Raw genomic sequence first — 25,969 nt, 5'->3', positions numbered from 1 at the left:
AACATATGTACACATACCTGCAAAACACTTTGGGTGTTGGGATCAGAGACAATGTACATTTAGGAACAACATAGGAGGCTGCTTTATGCTGAATTAGACCATCTAGCTCAGCACTGTCTACACTGATTGGCAGCAGCTCTCCAGGGTTTCATGCAGGGATGTCTCCCAGTGCTACCTGCAGATGTCAAGGGTTGACCCTGTGATTGAGCTGTTGTCCACAGATTTAGAGACTTGGAGAAAGGTGGCAAAAATCCTTTAAACTTTACAGTTGTATATACTGGTGTTTCCTTTTGTGTTATTGTCATACCTCACATCACCTCCTCCATCAAACACATGCTGAGAAATACTCTGGCAGTAAATGGACCACAAGCAGCAGAAAACAACATTATTTCTATTGCTCTTCATTTCCTGCTTGTTCCAGAAAATATTTTTTCTTACATTTGCTTTTATATTTTAAAAAAACCATGTAAATATCATATAACTTCACAAATTTGCTTGATGATAATTCCAAGATGATAATTTTTCCCAATGGCAAAATTCAAATTGCTACACAGATTTGGAAAGCATGACTCAATTAATTTCTACCCCAAGAACAAGTATCATCTGGCCATAGGGGGGAAATTATTCATTCAGTCTGTTGGTGAGCCTGTAAGTAAAAGCAGGTACCTTTCATGGCTTACCTCGCCTATCATTCCATTCCATGTTCCATTGATCTTCTTCCCATGTTTACCATTGGTTACCAAGTAAAGATCATAGGTGAACTTGACAAACTTGGAGATTTTCTTGAGAATATCAATACAAAACCCCTTGCAACATTTCTTGGTGTACGCAGTCTCCTCATCCGTCTTGTTGCTAAACAGCCACAACAAAAAGTGATTAAGTGTAACTGATAAATGATATTTTAAAACTAAAAACAAAAACATATGGCCCATTTTTTCCATCATGCTGCACTCAGAAAGTGGATTTAATCTTGAGAAATTCCATATGATCCTTGAAAAACACAGAATTACCATGTTTAGTTCCAAATTCAAACTTTGTGTGGCATTCTCAGCAGAAACTGAATGTTATAAGCAGAAATTTTGAAAATATATTCTTGTCATTTTCCTTTTTTCATCTTCTTCCTTTTTTTTAGACAAAGGTGCTAATTTACAACAAAAATGTGATTTGGACAATTTTGATCTGTGCTAGAATTTAGAATTGTTGACAATTGCCTACTGTTATCCCCTACTTCTTTCCTTGGCTACTCTCTCTTTCATTCTCCATTACATCCCTAGCTGAAAACTCTGCTTGATGTTTTGCTGAATGAGCCAAGCTGATTGGAACGTGGAGTTAGTGGCAAGTGGCAACAAAGCCAGCCTGAGACGGTCCAGCTGGCTTTGCTGCTGTGGAGAGAAACATGCTAGGAGGAACTAGCTGGAGAAAGATCCTGTTGGCACTTACTCTGTCACATTTCTTTTTTGGCATGGGACAGTGTTTCTCATACAGGTACCGCTTAGGGGGTCCACATTTTCCACAATGACAAACGGTGCTTCTTCTAGGGTCACTATGCTGAGATGGTCATCCGCACGCTCCTCACTGTCAGGGTAAAGCTCAGAACGTGGCCACACATAATACTTCATCTTGAGACGCTTGTCCTTCCACCATCCCACCTGAAGCAATGGAAAAACAGAAAGAGATCATTGCTAAAACCATCACCCCAAATTACAGTCCACGTGGTCAGCTGAACTTTGTAGAAATACATGGAAACTGAATGTCTGGATTAATTAATTTTAAAACTATGCACTAATCCCTGATCCAAAAATGAAGCCAGTCTTAATGAAGCAGCAGCATCCCATTAAAACCCACTGAAACAAAAGGCCTCAGTTGTTTCTCAAAAGACAAGCAGCGACAAGGCCAAACACACATGCACAACCCTCAGGAAGGTGTCACACAAAAAGAGCTCTGTCTCTTATGCCCAAGTCCAACAACAAGAAGGCTTGGAACAGGGCTCAGAAGTAGATCTCAGTGCTTTGATCAGGTTCATATGGGAGTAGGTGATTATTGAGATTCCCCCGTCTTAGACCATTCAGGGCCTGAAACGTTAAAGTCAGCACCTTGAATTTAGAAACAAACTGGTAACCAGTGGAACATCAGAATAATAGGATCTAACTTGCAAACTCCATTTAGAACTCTGGAAGCTGCTTTCTCAGCCATCTTCAAAGGTAGTGTACATGACAATAATCTAACCTGGGAGAAACTAGGGCACATGGATAAATGGCCATGCCTAGTTTCTCCAGAAAAGGGAACAGCTGCAGATTAGCTTGAAGCTTTTAAGAAGATTCCTGGTCATGGTGGCACTGCTCCCTGGACATCCAGGAGCAAAGCTCAATGCTGACTTTAAGAGGAATGTAACCCCTGTTTCTATGTGAAGTACTTGAATGGGATGTTACCACAGCTAACACCACATTGCAAAGATAAAGGTTTTCCATGTTCCCTGGCTGAATTATTATTATTATTATTATTATTATTATACCTATTATACCTTTAATAAACACCCATTTAAGATTTTGCTACAAAAATGTAAAAAAAGAAAAGAAAAAAGAATATATTGTTCAGTTTTCTGCAACACGTGACAATATTTTAACAGGAAGCTTAAATAAGCTTATTTTTGTGCTACTGTGTATGACATTATGAACCTTGATCTTCCATTAATACCCAAAGTTATTTCCTGGGAACTTGGCATTACTGTGTTTTCTACATTGAGTACTAGATATAGAAAAATATTTCTTTGAAATTGGTTCTGATCCATTCACAAGTTGACATTTTTAGGACTAATGCTCCTTGAGGTGCAATATTCCCCACACAAAGTCCAGAATACCTATCAATGATGCTTTCAGACATGAAAAGTCCTGCCTTTGTGCCCATTATTTCCATCACCATTGACACTAATTACTGCCTTGGTTAGCAGATATGAGACAAGAGGGCACAGGCTGAGCAAACTCCCCTATATTTTGTGGCTGTGGCTCCCTCAACCTCCACCCACTGGGTTTTGGTCAAGGCAAGGTGAATACAGGAGCAGTGTGGGTGGAAGACTAAAGTGAACTTTGGTTCCTCACTCTTTACCTGCTTTGTGGGCTTTAATTCCTCATGCCTGTCAGTTCACCCTCTTCTACTATTGCATCTGATGTTTTAGAATCACTGGACAAAAGCACTTATTATAGACTCTTTGGATGTCAAAGGTTACGTCAGTATAATCAAGGATTTTTGGGTATTCTGAATTTAACAGCACCCAGATCATTAAATATTTATTGCTCCTTTTAAAAAAATAATATCAAATTAAGGTTTTAAAAAGAGAGAGAGAGAATCCAATGTGGGCTTAGTAAACAAGTTATTTCAAGAAAGGAATAAAAGTCATTTACAGGCATAGGTGACCTGCTTACTCAGGATCCCAAAGGGTTTACAGAGGACTTGAACAGTCAAATCCATAGGTATTACAAGAATTATGATAGGTGGGTCCGACATTCTCCTGAGTAGGCAATAAAATACATTGTAGTGTTATGAATTTTGGGTTTGTTTAGAAGCCTAGAAACTCATCTTGGCATATGTGTGCAGTGTGGAATGTGTTGCAAAACGTATGGAGGTGATACTAAGTAAAATGCTGCTAAAACCTTCAGTTGCTGGTGGAAAGTTTAAACACTTTGATGGACTTTCATGTGCACAAACCTCCATTACAGAATCCCACATGGGTGGTAGGTGCATCTAAACATTTAACCACAGGGGCAACAGGAAGCCCCTATCGGTCTCTTTCACAACAACAGCACCCAGTTTTAGGTGGTGGGGCTGGTAAGACTCCCTTAGCCCTGACCATATAGTTGGGTCATATAGATGTTCTACAAAACCACATGGGATATGTTCAAGGACAAGCAAACATACAGTGAAAAACCACAACTGTTAAATGCTTCACATGACAGGGGATGCTTCAATCTGCAGTACAAAGGGTGCTCAGAGTCTGTGCTAACAGCTTTTGGCAAATATGGCAGTGTGTGCAAGCTGACACACTACAAACAAGGAACTTTGTGTGGCTACAATCCCTTCAAGACATCAAGCAAGTACCTCCAGATGGCTGAGTGAACATTTAAAGAGCATTTCTGTGTCTTAATGAGGTATCAGAGTTTAAATGATTAAGGCAGCATCCAGTCACCTGTCGACAGCAAACTATCAACTGAAGGAACCCAGAAATAAGTATTATTAGGCAAAGAGGTTCTGACTGCATGGTTACAATCCTATGTATGCTTACTTAGAAATAAGTGACTTGGAACTGAGTAGGGCTCACTACTGAGGATCTTGGTGTGAGAGACATTCCTTTCCTTTCTTTTTAGGGTATATCAGACATCACATCATTTTATTTTATATTTTTTTTAATCATATTTATTAAAATTTCCAATAATAACAGAATAAGAAAAATAGAGAAGATAAAGAAAAGAAAGAAAAAGAAAGACAAATTTAAATTCTTACTTTCATAACCTTCTTTCTAGGACTCCCTCCTTCCCCTCCCGACTGTATTCCCCTTTCCCTAAGTTGGTTCCACAAGCTCTCATTCCCAATTGAAACCTAATATGTTTAACCCATTAGCCAATTTAAATTTATACAATCTTACCATCACTCCTCATCTTTAACAGAAATAGAAAAAAGATTTTTCCCCCAAGATCTGCCCCAATTTCCTTCCACGAATTCCCCTTTTTTTAAAAGAAAACATGATAGATCAAGATACCAAAGTTATATAAAGAAATAGAAAATAAAAGATATAAGAAGATTCAAAAAGTTGGTTACATAGCCTTTGGATTCCAAGATTCCCCCTCCCTTCCCCGGTTTGAATTCCCCATGTCCATCAGTCTGTATGTTATCGGCCTGGAGATCTCAAGTCCACAGCCAAATTTTTCTCATTCCACCTTGCCAGTTTTCTTTAAATTTATTTGTTTTATTGATGTTTAACTTCAAAAATCCAGTATAATAGAGGCCTTTAGTTTCCTTGGTCTTTGTTGCTCCTCCCATTGTTCTTTCCGTGTCGTAGTTGGTCCTTTGTTCTTTTTATTCCTTACTTTCTCAGGTTTCTTGTCTTGTTCAGCTGCTAAAACGTTCTTATTCCGAAGTCTAGTATCTCTACAGAGGTTTGTTATTCAGGAACAAAAACTTACATCCAGTCCCTTCCTTTCTTCAATAGAAAATTCTATTATATCCTTTTAATATAAACACCTCTGTAGACAAAATAGTATTTCAGTTTTGCAGCTTTCCCAGAAGATAAGACCTGTGCACATCCCAGAGTAGTTTTCCACATACGACCGCTTGTAATGTCCCGAAACCCCTCTAGGGGGATTGCAGTAACTTTGTATCCTCTAATTCAAAAGTCAAATTGTTGTTTCTTTTTTTCCCCGACAGTTTGTATCCATATTATATCAAATTATAACCAGCAAAATACTTGTAACAAAGTCCTCTTTATATTCTCAAGATTTGATAGCTACTTTGACAGCTGTCAAATTCTCCGTCTCTCTTCGCCAGGTTCTACGAATCGCCCCGGTTCCCAGGGGGGGTTGCCTTTTCCCTCTCACCCTCCACTTTTCTCCTCCAGCACAATTCTTGTAATTTCGCATCGTGGAATTAATAATTTTTATCAGCAATAAACTTCTGGATCGATCTTGGTTACCCAGTCCTTGTTTTAGCATGTTTACAATCAGGGGGGGACTGACTTCCTTTTTAGATCGCCCCCGCTCGTGCCGAATCCGAAAAAAAATTCTTTTTTTCTCCTTTTATACCCGGTTACCCAATTACTCACGGGTTGTTGTTAAAAGTCCGAATTTCCAATGGAAGAAGCCAGCGCTCTCCGTCGAATGGCATGTGGCTGCGCTCGGCAGGGGACGCGGAGGACTCACAGCACCACGCCACTCCCCGGCACCCGATCGGAAGCCTTTAAAAAGGCTCCTTCACGAGTCGGGAGGGCGCTAGCGGTGCCAGCCGAGTCACCATGTCCACGGGCTCCGTGCCCGTGGTTTTTAAGGGTCCCCGCGTCGCCGGCGCGGTAGGACCCAGCCCCTGCCGAGCAGACTCCCTCCGGAGCTCGGAGGGAGTCCGCCATTCGGCGATGGCGCCAACCCGGAAGTCTACCAGACATCACATCATTTTAGATGAGAAAAGCATAGCAAGGACATGAGTGCAGCAAACACAGCATTCTACAACCTGACAATCTGTTTGCATGCCTATGAGAGGAGTAATGAAATATGAAAAAATCATTCCATTCCAATAAGCCTCATATCAATTGCCCAAAGTAGAGGGAAAGTTGTATGTGTGTGTTGGACCAGGTAAATACCACTGACACAAGTTAACATTTTGTATTTAAAAGAACACTTTAGCATTTCTAACAGGCAGATTCGAGTCTCTAAATGTAGGCTATAGATATCATGTTAAAAACTCCTCCCTCAGAGAACTGGATCGGAAGAGAGGATCCCCTTTCATTTTTGAGATGGATAATGCATTTGCATGGATGTGAACATGCATGATTGACTCTTATAAAAACAGGGGAAAGATCTGAGGGGGGAGGCACTGTGGAAGGGAGGAAATATTCAAAGTGGCATTCAATATTATATGCAATTTGGAGGGTGCAATGTGTTACAAAGATGGCACTATTACTAACAGAATTTAAAAGTCACATTTTTCAAGGCAAAGTAATTAAAAGCTAAGGCTTCCAATTAAAACAATAATGATAATTCTGAAAGGTTGTACAAACAAAAGGAAAGCATTCTGGAATCCCTGCAGATTTTGAGCTAGCAGTAAGCACATTGTTACAGTCATGGCTTTCACACTGCACCAGCTCACCTTCTAAGTGGTAACTCCCTGTGCAGTTCTTGGAAGTCACCCTTGTAAACCTGTAAACCTCCTGTTTAGGGAAGTACAGCTGGGAATGTCCCCTGTCTGAAACCCTTGAGAGCCCCTGCATTTCGGTGTACAGACAATAATGAGCTACATGGACCAACGTTCTGACTTGGCGTAATACAGCATAAGATTCCTATGGACCTGGAACTTTGGGGCCTTCGCAAAGAAAGCAGGTTCCCACAACATTTTTATATATGCTTGACTCAATTCATGCACTTGCACACATTGAACTGGTCTTCTAATTGTTCAATCTGTCTAAATCAATTGTTATCACCCACTGGAAATCTCTAGATGAGATGACTGAACTGGAACGAACAACAGCAACTGGGCATGTGCTAAATCACTCACCAGACTGGTTCAGTTTGCAAAAATCCATTTGTGTTGATCTTAATATGTGCAAAAGGAATAACAAGAAGCACCCCCAAGTAACTTTATTCATTGCCTGACTCATCCTGAGTACCCTGTTCAGTCAGTCAAGCTATGTTTTATGCAACCCAGTGGATGCTCTGCTTTTAGTTGGAAGCCCCTGTTGGCAGCATCTCTGCTATTCTTTATGTCTCCACAATCAGAGCCACACATCATCAAAGAGGTCAGCATGCAACAGTTGGAGAAGGAGTATGTAGAAAATCTGTTTACAAACACTTAGGATAATTAATTAACCGTGTTGGTCAAAGGAGATTAATATTGGTGGAAGCTTCGCGTGCAGAATTAATTAAAATGAAAAGTGCTCCTTCACAAGCTTCAAGTTCACCTTTCAGCAGCACCTGGCAAAATCTCTCTTTTTCACTACACCTGCAAAACAGGTGATGGTTATTAATGGGCTTTAAATTTTGCAGAACAGGACAGCTACAGAGCTAAAGAGATCGCTGCTTCTTCATACTTGCATAGCACCTAACAAAGTGGATGTGCAGGAAATAAATGTCCTTAAGAGGAAATGTCATTATTTAGTTCTCATCTCTCACTTCTTTCAATAAAATAATCACTTCCCAGAAATGCATTCTCCATATCACCCCCGACTGACATTTATGCAACTCTTGCCAATTTGTTTAAAAGACATTAATTATGGGTTTCCTTATTTATTGCTCCATTTGCATGCTTTCTGCAGCTGCTGAAATCATGCCCTCTGACCTAAATAGCTGAGGAGTTTAACAAGGTAAACTTTAAAAGCTTCTATGTTTAGCACAATGGATCAAATATAGTGGCACAAAAGTGATAAGGACTACAGGAGTCATATGTGGTGCACCCTTAAATTATTCTTGATGTCTTTTGGTACCTTATGGCAAGCAAGCTCACAAATATTCCTGAAGACAGGCCATGTGGTTTCCTGTTCAGGATGGTAGAATCCTTAAAAGTAGTAAAAACTAATAGAGTTTAATCTATAATAAAGGCTTTGTTGACAGCATTCCTATACTGTGCTATATGCCCTCATGTAGATGTTCAAAGAGAATTAATGCTATCATTACTGCTTCACCCTGTGTAAATTGGGGGTCTTCTGGTGATATATTGGAACTCACAACTGGGCTGCATCAGTAGCCCTACTACCATATACATACACAGTAAGTAATTTAAAAAGTAGATTTCATGTGGTATGCTTAAGCAAGGGTTGATCTTCGATCTACAAGCCGAAGGCCTTTATGTGGAGTTTTCTCCTCCTCTCATAATTCTAGAATCTGGCATCATACAATGAAATTCATTCCAATAGTGCCATTGCACTTGGAGTCCTGCTTGAAGGCTCCTCGTGGACATCTGGTTGGCCACCGAGAGTAAAGGGTGCTGGACTAGATGGGCAATTTGAATGATTCCCGCAGAGCTTTTCTTATACACTTAAATAGATTTGGGACAGGCAGAAGCAAAGGCTTCTTCGCACCACATAGAATCATTGTATGGAATTCACTGCTACAAGATGAAATAGTGTCCCCTAACTTCTGATTCCTTTAGACGAGGCTCAGGGCTTAGCCACACTTCTGTTTGACCCGATGCTTTCCTGCAGTTTAGCACTGAATCAGAGCAAATGGCAATAGGGTTTTCCTCTCTGACCTGTGCCTAGAAAGCACAAGACAGGTGTCAGTGTTGCCAGTGGCGTAGCATGGGTTGTCAGCACCCGGGGCAAGGCAAGTAATTTGCGCCCCCTAACCCGTGGATTTGCGCCCCCTAACCCTAACCCCCAGATGTTGCACCCGGTGCGGCCGGCCCCCCTGCACCCCCCACGCTACGCCACTGAGTGTTGCCAAGAGTGTCAGAGCACTGTCTTCTTGGCCAGACAACAAAAACAATGCCAGACAGCCCCTTGCAGCCATGTAGGTGTGGGAATGTGACCTCACATGTGTTCAGTCAGGTTCAGACCAAGATTTAGACCACCTGTGCTCTAGCCGTTGATCCTCCTGTTTCATGGCAGGCAGGTGTCACTACGGCACCAAGTTGACCTATGTGCTTCACAGCAACAGTGTGGGCACTCATGCATTTATGCAAAAGTTTCCAGGATTTCAGAGGTTGGGCTAGATGACCCTCATGATCCCTTCCAACTCTAAAATTCTATGAATCTCACCATCTCACAATTTGACAAGAGACTTGGCAGGAGTTGCAGCCTTGCCAGCTGAGAATTCCCCCCCCCCCACACACACACACAACATTAAGAAATCCATCATATTTCATAAGTGCAGGCCATCTCAATAGCTCTCCCTATCCTGCAGCATAAAGTAATTCAGCCCAAACCTCAAAGTACATATATTAGGGAAAGTGTTTCTAAAAATGCTTGTATCAGTGAAAAACCAAACAAAAATGCATTGTATTAGTAGAAATTACCCACAAAAATGTGTAGATTAGTCAAAAGTGCATACAAAAATGAGTGCATTTGAAAAATCTGCACAAAAATGCTGCTAGATTTTCATGAATATAATTTATTTTAAAATTTTCATATTGCTGCAGGAATGCAGAGAACTGAATGTAAGATCGGGGAAATGAGGAACTAAGAGAAAATGGAATTCACAACTTTGTCTATTCCTATCAGTGATATTTATACTATATCTTGGCTATGCAAAGCATGCCAGAAAGTCTGGGGTTCATGTTTTACAACAGCAGAGAGTTTCTACTGCCGTATGAAACTATCCAGTCTCCGAAAGCACAAAAATCTGCATTATACAGGTTTGTCTCTGCACATAGTACGTGTCCAGGCATGTAATTCCTTTCCTAATGATTTTTTTCCCCTTGGATTTTCTTCCTGAGCAATATTTTTTGCTGAGCTTTCTTTCCTTTCACTCAATTTTTTTTCAAGCATGTTTTCAGCAGGAGGGGATCTTGCCAATCTACATCATGGCCTGAGAGACAGTTTAGCGCTATTACTGATTAGAAAAGTAATGAATTTGCTTGCTATACAGGAGAACTATCTAAGATCCACTGACCACTCTGTAAGGCAAAGGCACAAGTTATTTAACTAACAAGCAACCTGGGCAGTTCTGGGATCAGTCACTGCCTTAAAACTGCAGACCAAAGAGAATAGATGTTGAAGGCAGACTGTGGGCAAGGAAGAAAGAAGCATACAGGGTTACAAAAGAAAGCAGGTTGCTTTTTCCAAAGTTGTTGGTTTTTTTCCTGAATAGAGCAAGGCCAATAGAAAGATCCACTGTGGGGGGTTCCTGTGGAAATAAGGAATATCTCCCCTCCCCCCCCCAAAAAAAATTACTTGCTACAGTGCCATGTTTAGGAAGTGCTTTCTTGCTTCTGTTAAGTTTTCAGACAGAAAACACAGACTTGTTCCAAAAGCACTGCACAGACGGCCTGGGCACCTGACTGTTTTTTTCAGAGTTCTGCAACAGACTGCTCAAAATCCAGTAAAAAAAGAAGCAGCATTTTTTAAGGCTCGCTTATTTATATATTTAGATATGAAAAGAACATGCAGCTGGATTGTGCCTACTATTTCTGTGACCTTGGATAAGCTGTTTAACCTCTCTGTCACTCATTTTCCTCATCTGTAAATTGGGAATAGCAATTCTCAGTGCATCAAAGATAATCTAATCAATGTTACTGCATCAAAACAGATGTCTCGGGTGACAATATCCTAATTAACAGATTCCTTGACTTAAGAAGGTAGAGCTGTACATTTAAAGCAAAATTACCAAAAATAAAAAAAAAATCAGCATTAATCTTGTAAATGGGCACCCTCCCCAAATAACTTCGTATAAATCTGTAGATTCCTATTAGTGGCAAGAAGTTCTCAGCATTAATTTTTAAAAATGCATTTCTAGCTTCTTGCTTTTTTCAGATAATATATTGAAACAGTGGTGGCAGTGTGTCTTAATCGATCAGAATCAGGAAGGCAACTAGTATGCATTGGAAGTATATTTTCTTTGATTTCAGATTTCACATCATCTAAGCCTATTTCATGGTTTTGAGAGACTTAGCACATGCTTTAAGCATTTTCTACCAGAAGAGTTCTGGGTCTCATGCTCACTCGAGGGAAGATGAAAACTCGGGAATCATTTCACAAAGCCGACTTCTTTGTTTGGCACTACGTGCCTGAGTGAGCAAGCTTTTTACAGTTGCAGTTAAGTGTATGCCTGTGTCACAGAACTGCTCCCTCTCATACATTTTCTTGGAGGCTTGACTTAAATCATTCCTCTGGGTCTGCCTCAAAGATAAATAGCTGCTACTCACTTCACCCTGGTAAGAAGCACCTGGGAAAGGCTACACTTCAAGGCAGACCTTAGACCTCTAGTCTCTCTGGGCACTGAGTCTTTTCCACCTCTCTCCATCCCGCTCCTCTTAAGTCAGGATTGAACACGATGTTTAGACATAGGGGCAGGGCAAGAGTGAGCTTCCAGCAGCACACCAGTCTAGATCATGCATATATTTGTTTATTTTGTGTGTGTGTATGTGTGTGTGTGTTTGGGTGTAAAATAGCTTTATCTAAAACTGTTTAAAGAGTTTGCCATCTGCCTGCCTCTGTAACACAGTTGGGATTTCAAAAGAACACTGTGGACCAAAATGACAGTTTTAAGAACATTCAGGATGGAATCTTTCTAACCACTGTGGCATGTGCAGAAGTGTTCCTGTTGTTGTTGTTGCTGCTGCTGTTGCTGCTGATCTTGCTGTCATGGCTAACATTTTATTGAAAAGTTTCTGATTGTATACATGAACAAACAATTCCTCCACCACCCCCATCCCCCATCCATTTACCTCCTCCCAACTTCAATTGTAGCATGGACATCCCAAACACTTTTGATTCTTCCCTGCCCGCCCCCGCCCCCATTTCCTTGTCTGATAAACAACTATTATGTTATGGTGGCGGTGGCGGCGGCAGCTGCAGGGCAGCACTTCTTGTTTTGCCTCAAGTGGCTAAATGGAACATGCCACCCCTGCTTTCAGATTTCCTCAAGCAGAGAGTGTGAGTACTGTGTTCAGGAGGCGAGCCAGGACTTGTCTTTTACCCAGATCTCAGTAATACATACCAGGTATAGCACCTCATCCATGATCAAAACATGGAAGATAGATGTTTTATAATGAGCCAACCTGGCAGATGATCAGTGTCTCAAAATAATATCCAACATTCATGACCACATTTGCAAATACTACACATCACTTGTTATAGTCCATCCTAATCACACGTCCATTTCTTGGTTACTGATTTTAGTGACAGTACCTATTTTACAGGATATGGAATCAAAGCACAAAATCTCACCATGTTCTGACTAGTCCGATTTTGAAGTGCTCTTTATCCAGTCCCATTTTCTCGCCTCTAATATTCTATTCATTTTGGAGTGTGCTTTCCCCCTTTTCTTTTAACATTTTAAATCTGACAGCACATCTACCTTTTCACCAATCTATAATGCCCACCTTTGTCACCATCTGCAAATCCTACCATGTACACTTCTCACAAATAAGGCAAACAGTTTTCCCCTAGTCCCTCCTCTTTCACATCCACATGCTACAATAAATAATCTGCACAGCCCATTGACTTTGTATCGGGCACTCAACAATCTATATAAACATTTGTTATTACTCAAAATTAAGAACTCTCCCAAATGTTTTTAAGTAATACACAACAAACATGAGAGAAGAGAATGTGTGCAGATAGCATGCAAAGTACTGAATGAGGGCAACAAGGCACAAAGGCAAAAGAAAAGGCTACAGAGGAGTGTTGGCTCAAGGACATCCAACATGTCTGTGGAAGAATCAGTAAACTGATCATCTCCTGAATATTCTAGGAACTGCCATCTCTAAGCTGAAATTTCTTGCATGGTGTTATCCAAAAGCGCAATATGTCTACCGGCTGTGGCCTTACAAAATGTATGCAGAGCACATACATTTTGGGGAGATGTAGTCTGCATATGTGGCTTGATACATATCTTGCCTACAGATAAGTATGTACATTCTGGAGTTCAAATATATTTGCATTTATAAATGTCTTTAAAGTTCTCTTTGCTTATTTCGATAACGAATACCTGCCAAGTGTTTGATATACTCTGGTTTCACCTCAGATCGTTTGATATCCAGTTTTCAACGTATCTGAAATCTTACGGTATTTAGAGTTTGGCATACAACAACAAACTGGAGACGGAAGCTGGAAGGCACAAATCTCACTCCAGAAACTAAGTGGAACAAATGTTCAGTCTATGTGACATGGAACTGAATGTGCCAACCATGGATAAGTTATCTGTGAAAGTTACCTCTTAAATTGCAGAGGACTATATATATATATTTTTTTTTAGCTCTGCTTTTAACACTATCCTCCCCCATAGACTGGTGTCCAAGCTAGAGACGATTGGACTCCCCAACTCCACCTGTCTCTGGGTTTTGGATTTTTTGTCAGAACGTTCTCAGAGGGTTAGAGTAGGGTCACATGTGTCCACAGCCCTTAGCCTTAACACCGGCTCACCACAGGGTTGCGTGTTGAGTCCCCTGCTCTATGCTCTCTATACGTATGACTGTACAGCCATCTACTCCAGCAACAAAATCATCAAGTTTGCTGATGACACTACGGTGGTGGGGCTCATTTCAGGAGGGGATGAGTCCGCCTATCGGGACGAGGTGGAGCGGCTCTGTGTTTGGTGTGGAGAGAACAATCTGGCTCTTAATACGGCTAAGACCAAGGAATTGGTGGTGGATTACAGGGGAAAAAAGGCGGACATTCAGCCCTTGTATATCAACGGGGAACGGGTGGAGAGGGTGGCAGAATTCAGGTTTTTGGGAGTGACTATGGATCAGGGCATGACTTGGAGCGCAAATACCACTGCTCTGGTGAAGAAGGCCCAGCAGAGAATTTATTTCCTCAGACTTTTAAAAAAGAACAATCTGAGTGAGAGACTGCTGGTGTCCTTCTACCGAGGCTCCATAGAGAGCATACTTACATACTGTATTTGTGCTTGGTTCTCCAGTTGTACAGCTAGGGAGAGGAAGGTGCTCCAGAAGGTCATAACCACAGCCCAAAGGATTATTGGTCACCCTCTCCCACCTTTGGAAGAACTGTACGGTTCCCGTTGCCTTAGGAAAGCAAACAACATCCTGCAGGATCCATCTCACCCGGGATACAGTCTGTTTGCACTACTGCCTTCTGGCAGGAGGTATAGAAACATCAAGTCAAGGACAAATAGACTGAAAAACAGTTTCTATCCAAGAGCTGTGGCCTTTTTGAATGCTGTAACTCGATAGTGAGATCTGGGAGTTTTTGGGGGTGGGGGTGGGTGTGGTTGGAAGGTGGTTTGTTTGATTGTTGTTGTTGTTTTGTTTTTGTTGTTTTTAAGGGATGGCATCCAATTTCGTTGCACTTGTGCAATGTTGCACTAGTGTAATGACAATAAATCTATCTATCTATCTATCTATCTATCTATCTATCTATCTATATTTCCCCATAAAAAGAAGATCACGAAGAGCAAAAGAAAGCTGACTGGCATCATGCTATATGGCTCTCTCCACCCTGTTCAGAACTAACAGCAGTGTACAACAGATTACAAGTCCCTCCTCAGAACATGACATCTCACATGGTGTGAGCCTCTTCAGATTTAGTCAGAAGTCCCAAGTAAGTATGCAGCCTTAGACAATGAAACTGGGATTCGGCTGGAAGGGAATGCTAGCCAGGACTTTACCAACGACGATACAGATAGAATGCAGATAGGTTACTGAATGATGTCTTAAACAGTCAAAAAGCATTCCCTTAAATGCTAACCAGCAACTATCTAAAAGACCCTGTCCAAGTCTAAATTACTTTTTGAATTTTGAGTCCAAATTTAATAATTTAAATCCAAATTGATAAATTTGAAATTAACAGATTTTGCAAGTCTACATTTAAAGAAAAAACAGCTCGGATACATTTAAAAAAATCTTGCAGCATTAAAAAAAAAACCTAGAAGAGAATAAATAGTTTATATGCTGAGTTTAATTGCTAATGTCAGAGAGACAGAAAGTGATGGATGAGAATGAATGGATGCCACAGATAAAGACTGTATAGGAGGATAACAGTTCAATAGCTGTTGTAAAGAGTTGCCTACCTAAACATTTGAAACTCCAAGAGGTTGTTATGGAAACATCAAGTTCCACTAAAAAATTCAAAATCCTGCTGATAGAAATGATCTCCCCCCCCCCTTTTTATCCCCATCACATATTGTTCCCTGGGAGCAGAAACTTTCTTCTTTAGTGCAGACTATTCCAGCAGAAGACCCCTACATAGTCAATGCACTGAGAACAGTTTCCTTAGGGGTGGCCTGTGGGAACTAATCTTGGGAGCAAAACAAGAGGAAGCAAAAGAGGTCAGAGTTTTGTTGGCGCCGGGGGGGGGGGTGGATTTCAGTGCAGTATCTTGCTAAGGGGCAAAAAAGACACAAGCCTTTTTTACAGGTAAATGTCAACATACAAAAAATTGCTCCAAAATCTATGCATATATATAAATATGCCAGAAAAAGACTCATTCTGAGTGAAGACACCAGTTATAGATTTACAGAAGTCGAACACTTTGAAGGTCAACTCTGTTTAGTCATAGATTTCTCTTTACACTTAACCGTTCATCAGTATTAGTATTTTTCAGCCCAACAAGCTACATCAGTTTGCAGATATATAAAATACACAGAGTCTTGCGTAAGCTATAGATACAGCCAAGCAGAATTTTCTCCCAGGCTATGAGGAACCATGTGCTGCTGGGAAGATAAGTTCCCCAAGGTTTGCATTAAAAATCAGATATGATGTATGACCTAAGTGTTCATAACCTCTACAAAGGTAATGCAAAGGCAAATGTTCCTTCTGTCCTTTGTCAGTTTTGCTAAAATGTTACTAATTTGCAAGGGAAGCCAAAGAGCAGAACTAATTAATTACTGAAACGCAAGTTGTTTGTACATCTGGGAGTTCTCTGCTCAGGAGTAAAATATTTGGGGCACTCTCCAACCAAAAGAAAGTGCATTTAATTCTCATAGCATTTAGTGAGTGATTTAAGCAAGTGCTCAGCTCTTCTCCATTGTCATCAATGTTTGAGTTTGGATGTCTTTTATGTATGCATTTGAGTATATGTGAATGTATGAAACTGCTTAGTCCCAAACTACTGGATCTACAAAGCATTACAATTCTTTAATCATGCACACTTAGTTTTATTTTTATTCTGCTAAGAGACACAAGGGTCCAGTCATTAAGTAAGAAATACCATTCATTCCTTTCTCTGATATGCATCCTATAGTTAACTTTGGATATTACTTACTTATTTTATATCAGCCTACATAAGAAATAAGCAGATGTCACGGGATGGACAAACTGTATCATAAGAATGTAAGAAGAGCCTTGCTGGCCAATCTAATCCAGCATCCTCTTCTCATGGTGGCCAACCAGATGTCCATGGGAAACCTCAGGCCTGTGCAAAGCATGTCTGAATCCTGGGGCAGGAGTCTAGTTTGAGTATAGTAATAAACTTATAAATAAAAGCAGCTGATTCCTCTGAGGCCTGGGAAAAGTGTACCTAGATCCCCACCCCCCAAACGGGCCTGGGAAGCCTGCAAGCTCAGTCACAGCTTTGTGATTTGGGTCTGTTTGCCTTTTACCTAAACCCAGGGGAAGCTGTCTATTAGGGCAAATGGGGAACTGTCCATGAACCCCAGTCTGCCTTCAGTCAGCCCCCACCTGCCTGCTTTCTTACTTTCAGTCCAGGGGGTGGCACTAGTTGTGTGCTTCCTCTTTCTTCGTCTCACTCTTGTAGAGCTTAGCTGGGAAGAGCATTAGTTAGCTATGACAGTCATTGGCTCTGACTCCACCAGTTGTTGACCTCTCTGTCTTCTGCCCTACCAGTCCCAATAGGCACTTCGTAAACCGGCGCTGTGGGTTAAACCACAGAGCCTAGGACTTGCCAATCAGAAAGTCGCGGTTCGAATCCTCGCGACGGGGTGAGCTCCCATTGCTCGGTCCCTGCTCCTGCCAACCTAGCAGATCGAAAGCACGTCAAAGTGCAAGTAGATAAATAGGTACCACTCCGGTGGGAAGGTAAACGGCGTTTCCGTGCGCTGCTCAGGTTCGCCAGAAGAAGCTTTGTCATGCTGGTCACATGACCCAGAAGCTGTATGCCAGCTCCCTCGGCCAATGAAGTGAGATGAGCACCGCAACCCCAGAGTCAGTTACGACTGGACCTATTGGTCAGGGGTCCCTTTACCTTTACCTAAACCTACACTTACAGCCCAGTTCCAGCCTTCCTATTTCCACCTCCCTACACCGATCTCTGTCAAGGCTCTAAAAGAATGATTAGGGTTACAAAAACAACAAAGATGGATCTTTAGCAGCTACAACCTTTATTAAAAACAAACCAGAGCCTGTTCTGTATTCTTCCATGCTTGCTTAAACCTTACTGAAGCATTTAGAGTTACAAAACCCCACTTATGGAACAAGAATACACGTTTGCCTGCTAAGTGCAAAGCCAGTCACTGTGCCATGTACCAAGCATGTCACACCTTTTGTTTTATTTTCTCTGGCTTATCCACTTGTCATCCAGTTAACGATTGGGCAATCAAAGCTATATAAATTGCCTGTATTTCCTCTTGGGGATTTCAACAGATTGCACCCACTCTCATAAAGTTATTATAAACTTCCCACAATACTTGCTCAGTTTAATAGACAAAAGGAATCCTTCCCCATGCATGCCTTGGGCCTTTGGAGACTCTAGTGTCTTTGTCACAGCTCCTTTTGTGTAGGCTCTACCAATGCCTAATTCTATACCTTCTAAACACACTGCACATTGCTTAAAAAGCTTTCCTACCTATCACATTTCCTTTTCTTAAAAAAAATGCTGGATTTTAATAGATGCACATATGAAGTGTTCTTGACTAAAGTAGTGATTTAAAGAGCTTGAAGGGCCTTTAGGAGAAATGTATACAATATTACTACTGTGCAGCATTGTTGAAGGTTTAGAAAGGAACAAGGGTAGGATAAAATATAACTTTGATTTAAAGATACAGATATGTTGTCATAAAAGGAGCTCAAAAAGTCAATGAAGAAGCCTGTATGAGCAGAGTTTTATTTCTTATTGCTTTCATTTGTACCTCGGAAGCTTACATCATATGAAAGACACTGCTTAAGACGCTAGCCACTTTCTTTATGCATTTGACAGTCTCTGATTAAACTCCTGGATAATAACCTTGTAAGGCAGAGCCAAACTCACAGAAGTACAGGGTGTTCTTATCATTGCCTCCCAAAAATAACTCCTTGCCAATAACAGTCAATCAATTCAGCCTCTGCCAAAGAACACTTGCAGTGTCCCCACATCGGACAACTGCTGACTATGTTTGTCCACGTTACTGGAGGGCTACATGGCACCCAAAATAGATGGCAGCTACAAATGTGGACAAATCTCATTGAACGTACTTGTGGTTTGCAATGGTGGATTAGTATCCCCACCCCAATCAGTACTGGACAGCTTGGTCTAACCATATTAATCTCTCACAATGCCCCAGAACAATGTTATGTCAGGGTGGGAAATATAAATGGTGGCTAGGCCCAACTGCCCAGCACCGCTCAGACTGCTGGGTCAGAAAAAGGAAGGCAAAGAAGAGTCTTGGGTAGGTATAAGCATTGAGCTGTGCCAAAGTGCTGAAATTGACCATGCCAATCCAGGGTATAAGGGCTACTGATATCAACAGAATGAATTTGTCACATTAACGTGTCCAATTCATTTCAACAACACTTAAATTAGGACTAAAGTTTGCCAGATTAGGGGCTGTACGTATAACAATCCAGTGAATTTCCTTCTGCAAACTTTGTTTTTGAAACCTGATGTTTGCATTTGCCAAACCCCAGGTTTTCCAGAAGTTCATAATAAAGCAAATTCGTAATCCAAAATCTGGTCTCAAATCTATCAACAGAAAATAGTCTACTTAAGTATAGGGCTGTCTCAAAATAACGATCATTTCACAGCCATTTCAATCACATCCAAATGGGTTGCTTCGATTCATTAATTTTGTTGTGTGTGTTGTTTATGTGAAGTGGCAAATAAGGAATAAATAAGAATGTCTCACTAAACCTCAAAACTATGTCGTGCAAAAGGAGACCCAAAGGATTAAAAGACCAATTTGCGGGTGATCAGAGATTAACGGTGCAATCCTGTACATGTCTTCTTTTTCTTTGGAAGAATTTCATTTATAAACAGAAGGAGTGACAAAAAGGGAACAAAAGAAAGAAAAAAGTGAGTGAGCATGAAGAAGGGAGGGGGGATACTCAGTTACATTTCCATACACTAGAATACAGATGTCTATAATCTTCAATCCTGCACATGTCTATCAGATGTTAGTCTTTCTGAGTTCAGTAAGTAAGGCTTGCTCCAAACACACTAAAGTAGGTGGCAAATGTCATAGCTCAGTGGCAGAGCATAGTCCCTGGCTCAATCCCAAACATCTTTGGGTCAATTGGAAAGAGACCCCTGCCTAAAACCAGGGAGAGCTACCAGTGGTGTTGCATGTGTTGGCAGCACCTGGGGCAAGGCAAGGAATGCGCACCCTAACCTCCTTGTGGGCCTTGCATGGGAGGCAACAGGCGGGCTTCACTGTACCCCTGTGGCGGCTGCTCCTCACAGAGGTCGCCTTTTGGTCCTGCGTTCATCCTCCCATCTCAGCGAGCTCCCGGCGGAAGCAGTGGCAGTCTTGGCAGCATCCCAGCAACACCTGAGACACAGCTGCAGCAGGCCAAGTAGGAGGATGGCAGAGAGCAGGCTGAGGTACCAAATGCAGCCCTTCCCCAGTTGCCACTCCTTGGCCACACAGTGCAAGGACAGGCACCAGCAGGTCCCGAACAAGAGGTTGGCTCTCCTCCCCCAAGGACACAGGCCAGGAGGGAGGGGAAGGATCGGCATGGGCCAGAAAAAGTCCGGGCTCCAGCCGGCCAAGTTCCACCCAGGGGCAGATGTCCCTTCACTGGCCACAAGGAGAAGAATGCGCCGCCACAGATACGAAGGCCCATCCCAGGTATGGCTTGCCACCCTGCGGCTCTGGAAGGCAGCAGCCATTCAGCCTCAGCAAGGCAGCCTGTTGTGGGGAGCACAGGGTTTTGCCCCCTCAGAATTCTGCACCTGAGGCCATGGCCCCCCTCACCCCCCATGCTATGCCACTGAGAACCACTGCCAGTCAGAGAAGACAATCCTAAGTTTGGTGAACCGATAGTTGCAGATAGATGGAGCTAGATGGACTGATAAAGCAACTTTCTTTTTTGTGTGTGTTCCTATCAATTTGATGTATGGCCCATGCCATCTTTTTTCTTCTTTTCTTCTTTTGCTTTTTGATGCCTTAGCTTTCTTAGCTTCTTTTTTCTTAGTTTCTTGGGGTACTAAGAAATAGCTGGCTGTGTTTTAAAGGCTGAGGCCCTCCTTGTATTGTATGACTGTGTTTTATTCATGTTTCATTATAGTTTTAAATTGCTTATTCTACTCTACCCTGGGGTAGATCATTCATGAAGAAGGGCAGGCTAAAAATATTTTAAATAATACATAAATAGCAAAATGAATCAGTGAAACGAGGTTGGGGGAGCCATTTCAAAACCCATTTCTCCCTGAATTACCAGATCAGTTTCATGAATTGTGGACTGAACTGCTGTTTCTCACCAGCTCTAGCACAGGGCCTTCAAATACAGTGTAAGGGAGGGAGAGGCATATTTGAGGTCAATATCTAGAAATTCAAATTCTGCAGACATTTGGGAAAAAACCAAACCATCTGGTAAATTTCTTTATAAGGATTTACACTGGCCAATTCACCTGCTAGTTTCACAAGGGAGATTTATAACAAATCTTTAGACAATTCTCTCCCCTTAAGTCAGTAAAAGCTAAAATGCATGCATGGTATACACTTCGTGAGTTTAGAGAAGTGAGACTGTAAAGAAGGAGCCTGTCTTATAAACCAGGGATTGCAGGAAATGCAAGATAGAGGGAGAAGGAACAAATGAAGAGATGGTTAATGGGACCTTTAATTGGGAAAGGCTGGCCAAGCCAGCTTATGATAAGTCATTTTAACTTAAGACAAATACGTATAAAGCCAGCTGATATAAATATATCAAGTCATATTGCTAATGTTGGGGTTTACATTACCTTTCCCTTATATTTCTTCCAATCAAAACCAATATATATAATTGGTATCATGGCAGCTGCAGAAAGAGGGCTATGGAAAGCCTAATAGAACCAAAGGACAAGAGCATCTTTCTGTATATGAAAAGGAGCTGGAGAAGCAAGGAAACTGGAGGCATTTGGTCAGTGGCCTGAAGATGTCAAGGACACAGGAGATTGAATTTCACATATTGATTTGAGCAAATCAAGCCAAACTTGGACTGAAGATTACCTTAACTGCTTGAGACAAAAGTAAGTATCTACTTAGGACAAAGGTGAATACCGGCCCTCTAAGGAACACCTGCGCTGCCTTTACTCAAATCTGTGCTTATTTAGTGCCAACCAAGCCAGGTGCATCTGCACAGGGTGAGCAATTGGATGCCTTTATATGAAGTGGCAGCCCCCACAGCATGAGGATGGTAGCTGGCGAGGCAAGGGCCAAGGGTCCCCTGTCAAAATCTGACTAGCACACAATGGTGTAAAAAGACCAAAAGTAGCTGAAATCTGCGGAATCCAGCAAGTAAACTCTTTTACTCATACACTTCTAAACATCAGCATTTTGCATAGAGTTTTGCATGTCATCTGCATCACAAAATGCTCCCAAAAGTCAGGCAGCAACAGAAAGAATACACTGGTGCACTGATTAAGCAGTGCAAACAACCGCATGCCGCAATTTCACCCTTTTGAAGCTGCTGCAGAAAAGCTCATTTATCCACAAGAATGCTGTGTTGCTATTCTGTGCCGTCTTGAGAGGGCTCTGATCTCCTTCTGCAACAAACCACAAGGCCTCTTCCCCTACCAACTATAAAATTGTAAAGAACATATAACTTCTAGCAGTGACTGCATGTTATGGAACTGTGCAGACCTTTCTGAAGCCAAGGGCCTGAAAAACAGCCCACAAAGAAGTGACTTGTCAGGTAAAAAGAAAGCCCATATGGACTTGGCTGTCCTGGAGTCATATTCCTGTTTTAGCACTGGATTGCTATATTTCAAAAAGTAAAAATCCACAAAAGCTGTGGATAGCTTTTTGAACTATTTTTAATGGAATTCGCCAAAGTCTACACTTTTGACATGGGTTGCCATATGCCTGGATTTTCAGCGAATTCTGCCCAGACACTGTTTGCAACGGCCAAATCCCGGTTATGTCCAGGAAATTCTGGACATACGGCAACCCTACGACTGGGCTTGACTACTCTTCCAACAGCCCACCTGAATGCAGAATCAGACCCCAACAGAATGCAGGGATGGAGCTGCCAATTGATTGGGAGGGGGGATGAGAGGAAGAAGAAGAAGAAGTCCCCTTATGTGCATGCAAGTCCTTCTGCACATATTTTTTTTAAAAAAATCTGTTTAGATGTGCCCATTTTTCTCATAAGGAAAACAGGGTTGGAAACATTTCCAGTGTGGCAAGGGAAATTTAAGAGAATTAATTAATAAAGGAAAATCAATCTGTTTTGCTTAAGGTTGACTAAATGCTGCATAGAGTGACATGTGCTCTGTACCTAAACATTAATACCACAATAGCAGAAATACAGTCCAAATCAATAGACACTGAGAACAGAGTCCTCCCACTGAAAAGCTGACAATCAGGTTACCGTAATTTCAAGAACTGTGCCTGTAAACACATAAAAATAAATGCAGGAGCTTTGCATTGCAGGAGCATCTGTAAATGCTTCTCATATGGAGAGCAATACATGGGATGTGAAACAGGGAAGAGATAGATTCAATCAGCATCCTTTTTTACACATACTGTAATCTCCCCTTGAATACGCAAAAAAACAACTGCTAAGAATAACAACTTCCAAAGAAGATTTCAAGAGTTCACATTTGGCACAACAATGAGAACAAGTGCCTTGGGATGAAAGCTCTGTGACTGGCAACAAGCTACTTCAGGCCAAATCTTCCAGTAGCAAGAGGTTCAGGAGGAGGGCAATAAAGTAATGAGTTTAATCCATCTCAGGAACCTTGATTCCTGTCTACAGCTGATCAGTTATGACCTGGGGCATCCACACTGGGTTCTGCTCTGCTAGTTGTTCTCGGACACTGGAATTTTCTTCCAGTTAGGGATCACTTAAGGGATATCCTAGCCATATAATTTCATACCACTAGAATCCGCTCGAGTTTCCAACATAGAAACTTGACAAGAGGCATTGTTTTACGTGGGAAATTCCTAAATAAACTGCTTAAGACATAACACAATGAGAGAAGGCAGTGGAGAGAGAGAGCCATATTCTGAAAGCATGCCAGGGCTTTTTTCCCAGTTGAAACTCACTTCCGGCACCTCTCCAGTGGGTGCCATTGCCATTATAAGAGAGCAAGGGAGGAACTCGCGGTGAGTTCCGGCACCTCTTTTTCTATAAAAACAGCACTGCAACATGCCAGTGCTAAAGGTTTAGCTGGACAGGGCTACACAGTTTCATCACACACAGTTCCACAATACAGACTGTATTCTCTCCATTCCCTTTTCACCCCTTCTACCATCTCATTGGAAGACAGTGCTCTATATATTCAAACATGGTCTCCAAGAGTCACCACTTGTGACACTACAATACTTCATTATTTCTATATTTCTATACCACCCTTCATTCAAGGATCACAGGGCGGTCTACAATATAAAAAGGCAAAAATATGTAACGTAGTAACAAACAGAAACAATAACTTCCCCCCAACACAGTTTAAAAGGCCATAGACTGCTTAATTAGCCAAAGGCCTGGGAGAACAGGAATGTTTTGCCTGGTGCTTAAAGATATGTAAGGTGAGCCTCCCTGGGGAGAGCATTCCACAAACATGGATCCACAGCAAAAAAGGCCAGTTCCCATGTTGCCACCCTCTGGACCTCTCATGCAAGAGGCACACAAAAGAAGAGGTTCAGATGAATATTGTAGGGTCCAGGTCAGTTCATATGGGGAGAGGTGTTTCTTTAGTAATTGCAGTCCTGAGCCGCTTAAGAATTCATAGATCAAAACTAACACTTTGAAAGGGGCCTGGAAACTCACTGGCAGCCCGTGCAGTCAGGACAGGATTTGTGCAATATGCTCAAACCGTTTTGCCCTGGTGAGCAACCTGGCAGATGAATTTTGCACTTGACAAAATCAATTTCATAGCATCCCCTGCTATTTTAGTCCATTCTCCCCACCCCTTAGGCCACATATATATGCACAAAAAGACAGAAACCCTGTCCATGTGCCTCAGCTATGGTTCACAGTGTCTGTTCCTAATAGTCTCTTGCTAACTCCCATCTCTAATAAGAGGATTTCCAGTGCCTTTCAGCTTGCCATTCCAAACTGACGTAAACAGTTTATTCATTATACTTTCCACCTGCTATTCAAATCAAAATCATTTATTTATCTTAAGGTCTTCATACTAGTTGTTCACATGAACAACACTGCAGCAGAGTTTGCTGTCTACTCCCTTCACTTTGCATTCCTCCTTCATAGGATGCCTTTGTCACCCACTAGCCTTTTCTCAAAAAGCAGAGCAGGAAACTCTGAGGGAGCCTCCGGTTACTGAACTTGTTACTGCATTGTGGAGAAAAGGTGAAGCATGAACATCACAGAAGTGCAGCTTGCTTCTTTAAATGTAGGCAAAGTGGATATGTTCACATCACACTTACTCTGCATCCAGTGCACTCCCACTGCTAGTTTTTGAAGCCACATTTACACAATGTTAGCCACAATCCATATTGACCCTGAGAAATAATGCTGTTTGGTGTGTTTTCCTTTCCTCAAACCAGCTTCAATCTGCCTAGAAAACTGGATGAAGAGTAAGTGATCATGTGAGCATACTCCAACAGCAGTTATGCATGCACAGCTTAACAAATAGGAAAGTGATGCCCAACCTGGTGATAACAGAATATATGATGTAAGGAGGGAGCTACAGCTCAAGACAGGAAAAGAGATAGTAAGGGAACACCAACTACTTTAAATGAATTCAAATCTCCAGGGCCTGATGAGCTGCATCCAAGGGTACTAAATGAGCTTGTGGATGTAATCTCAGAGCCTTTTTCTATGATTTTTGAAATTTTTTGGAGAACAGGTGAGGTCCCTGAAGACTGGAGGTGGGCAAATGTTGTCCCCATCTTCAGAAAAAGTGGAAGGTAACTACAGACCAGTGAGCTTGACATTGATACTAGGTCCTAGAACAGGCAATTCAACAGTTGGTCTGTGAGTACTTAGAAAAGAATGCTGTGATTACTAAGACCCAGCATGGGTTTCTCAAAAATAAGTCATGCCAGATGAATATCATTTCTTGGTGGATGCAAAGAATGCTGTGGACATAGTGTATCTTGATTTCAGTAAGGTTTTTGACAAAGTCCCCCCATGATATTCTTGCAGAGAAGCTGCTAAAATATGGGTTGAACAAGGTAACTGTTAGGTGGATTTGTAGCTGGTTGACTGACCAAACTCAAAGAGTACTCATTAATGGTTCCTCATCATCCTGGAAAAAAGTGGCAAGTGGGGTGCCCATTGTTCAATGTCTTTAAAAACAATGGATTAAGGAATTGAGGGCATGCTTATCAGATTTGCAGAT

At 41.7% G+C, this 25,969-nt stretch overlaps 1 protein-coding gene across 15 annotated transcripts in view; it reads right to left on the bottom strand.

The window, feature by feature from the left end:
* Nucleotides 1-25,969, bottom strand: part of GRIN2B (glutamate ionotropic receptor NMDA type subunit 2B) — a 295,203-nt gene that overhangs the window by 36,056 nt on the left and 233,178 nt on the right. For all 15 annotated transcript variants that reach the window (XM_081209487.1, XM_081209473.1, XM_081209486.1 and 12 more), the window contains 2 exons: nucleotides 1,441-1,649; nucleotides 681-852 (listed from right to left, as the gene is read on the bottom strand). In XM_081209487.1, the coding sequence (XP_081065613.1) occupies nucleotides 681-852; nucleotides 1,441-1,649 (381 nt within the window). The remainder of the gene's footprint in view (nucleotides 1-680; nucleotides 853-1,440; nucleotides 1,650-25,969) is intronic.

The sequence above is a fragment of the Podarcis bocagei genome, assembly GCF_964188305.1.
Source record: "Podarcis bocagei genome assembly, chromosome: 10".
NCBI classification, from domain to species: domain Eukaryota; kingdom Metazoa; phylum Chordata; class Lepidosauria; order Squamata; family Lacertidae; genus Podarcis; species Podarcis bocagei.
This window is presented reverse-complemented; position numbering and strand designations above follow the sequence as displayed.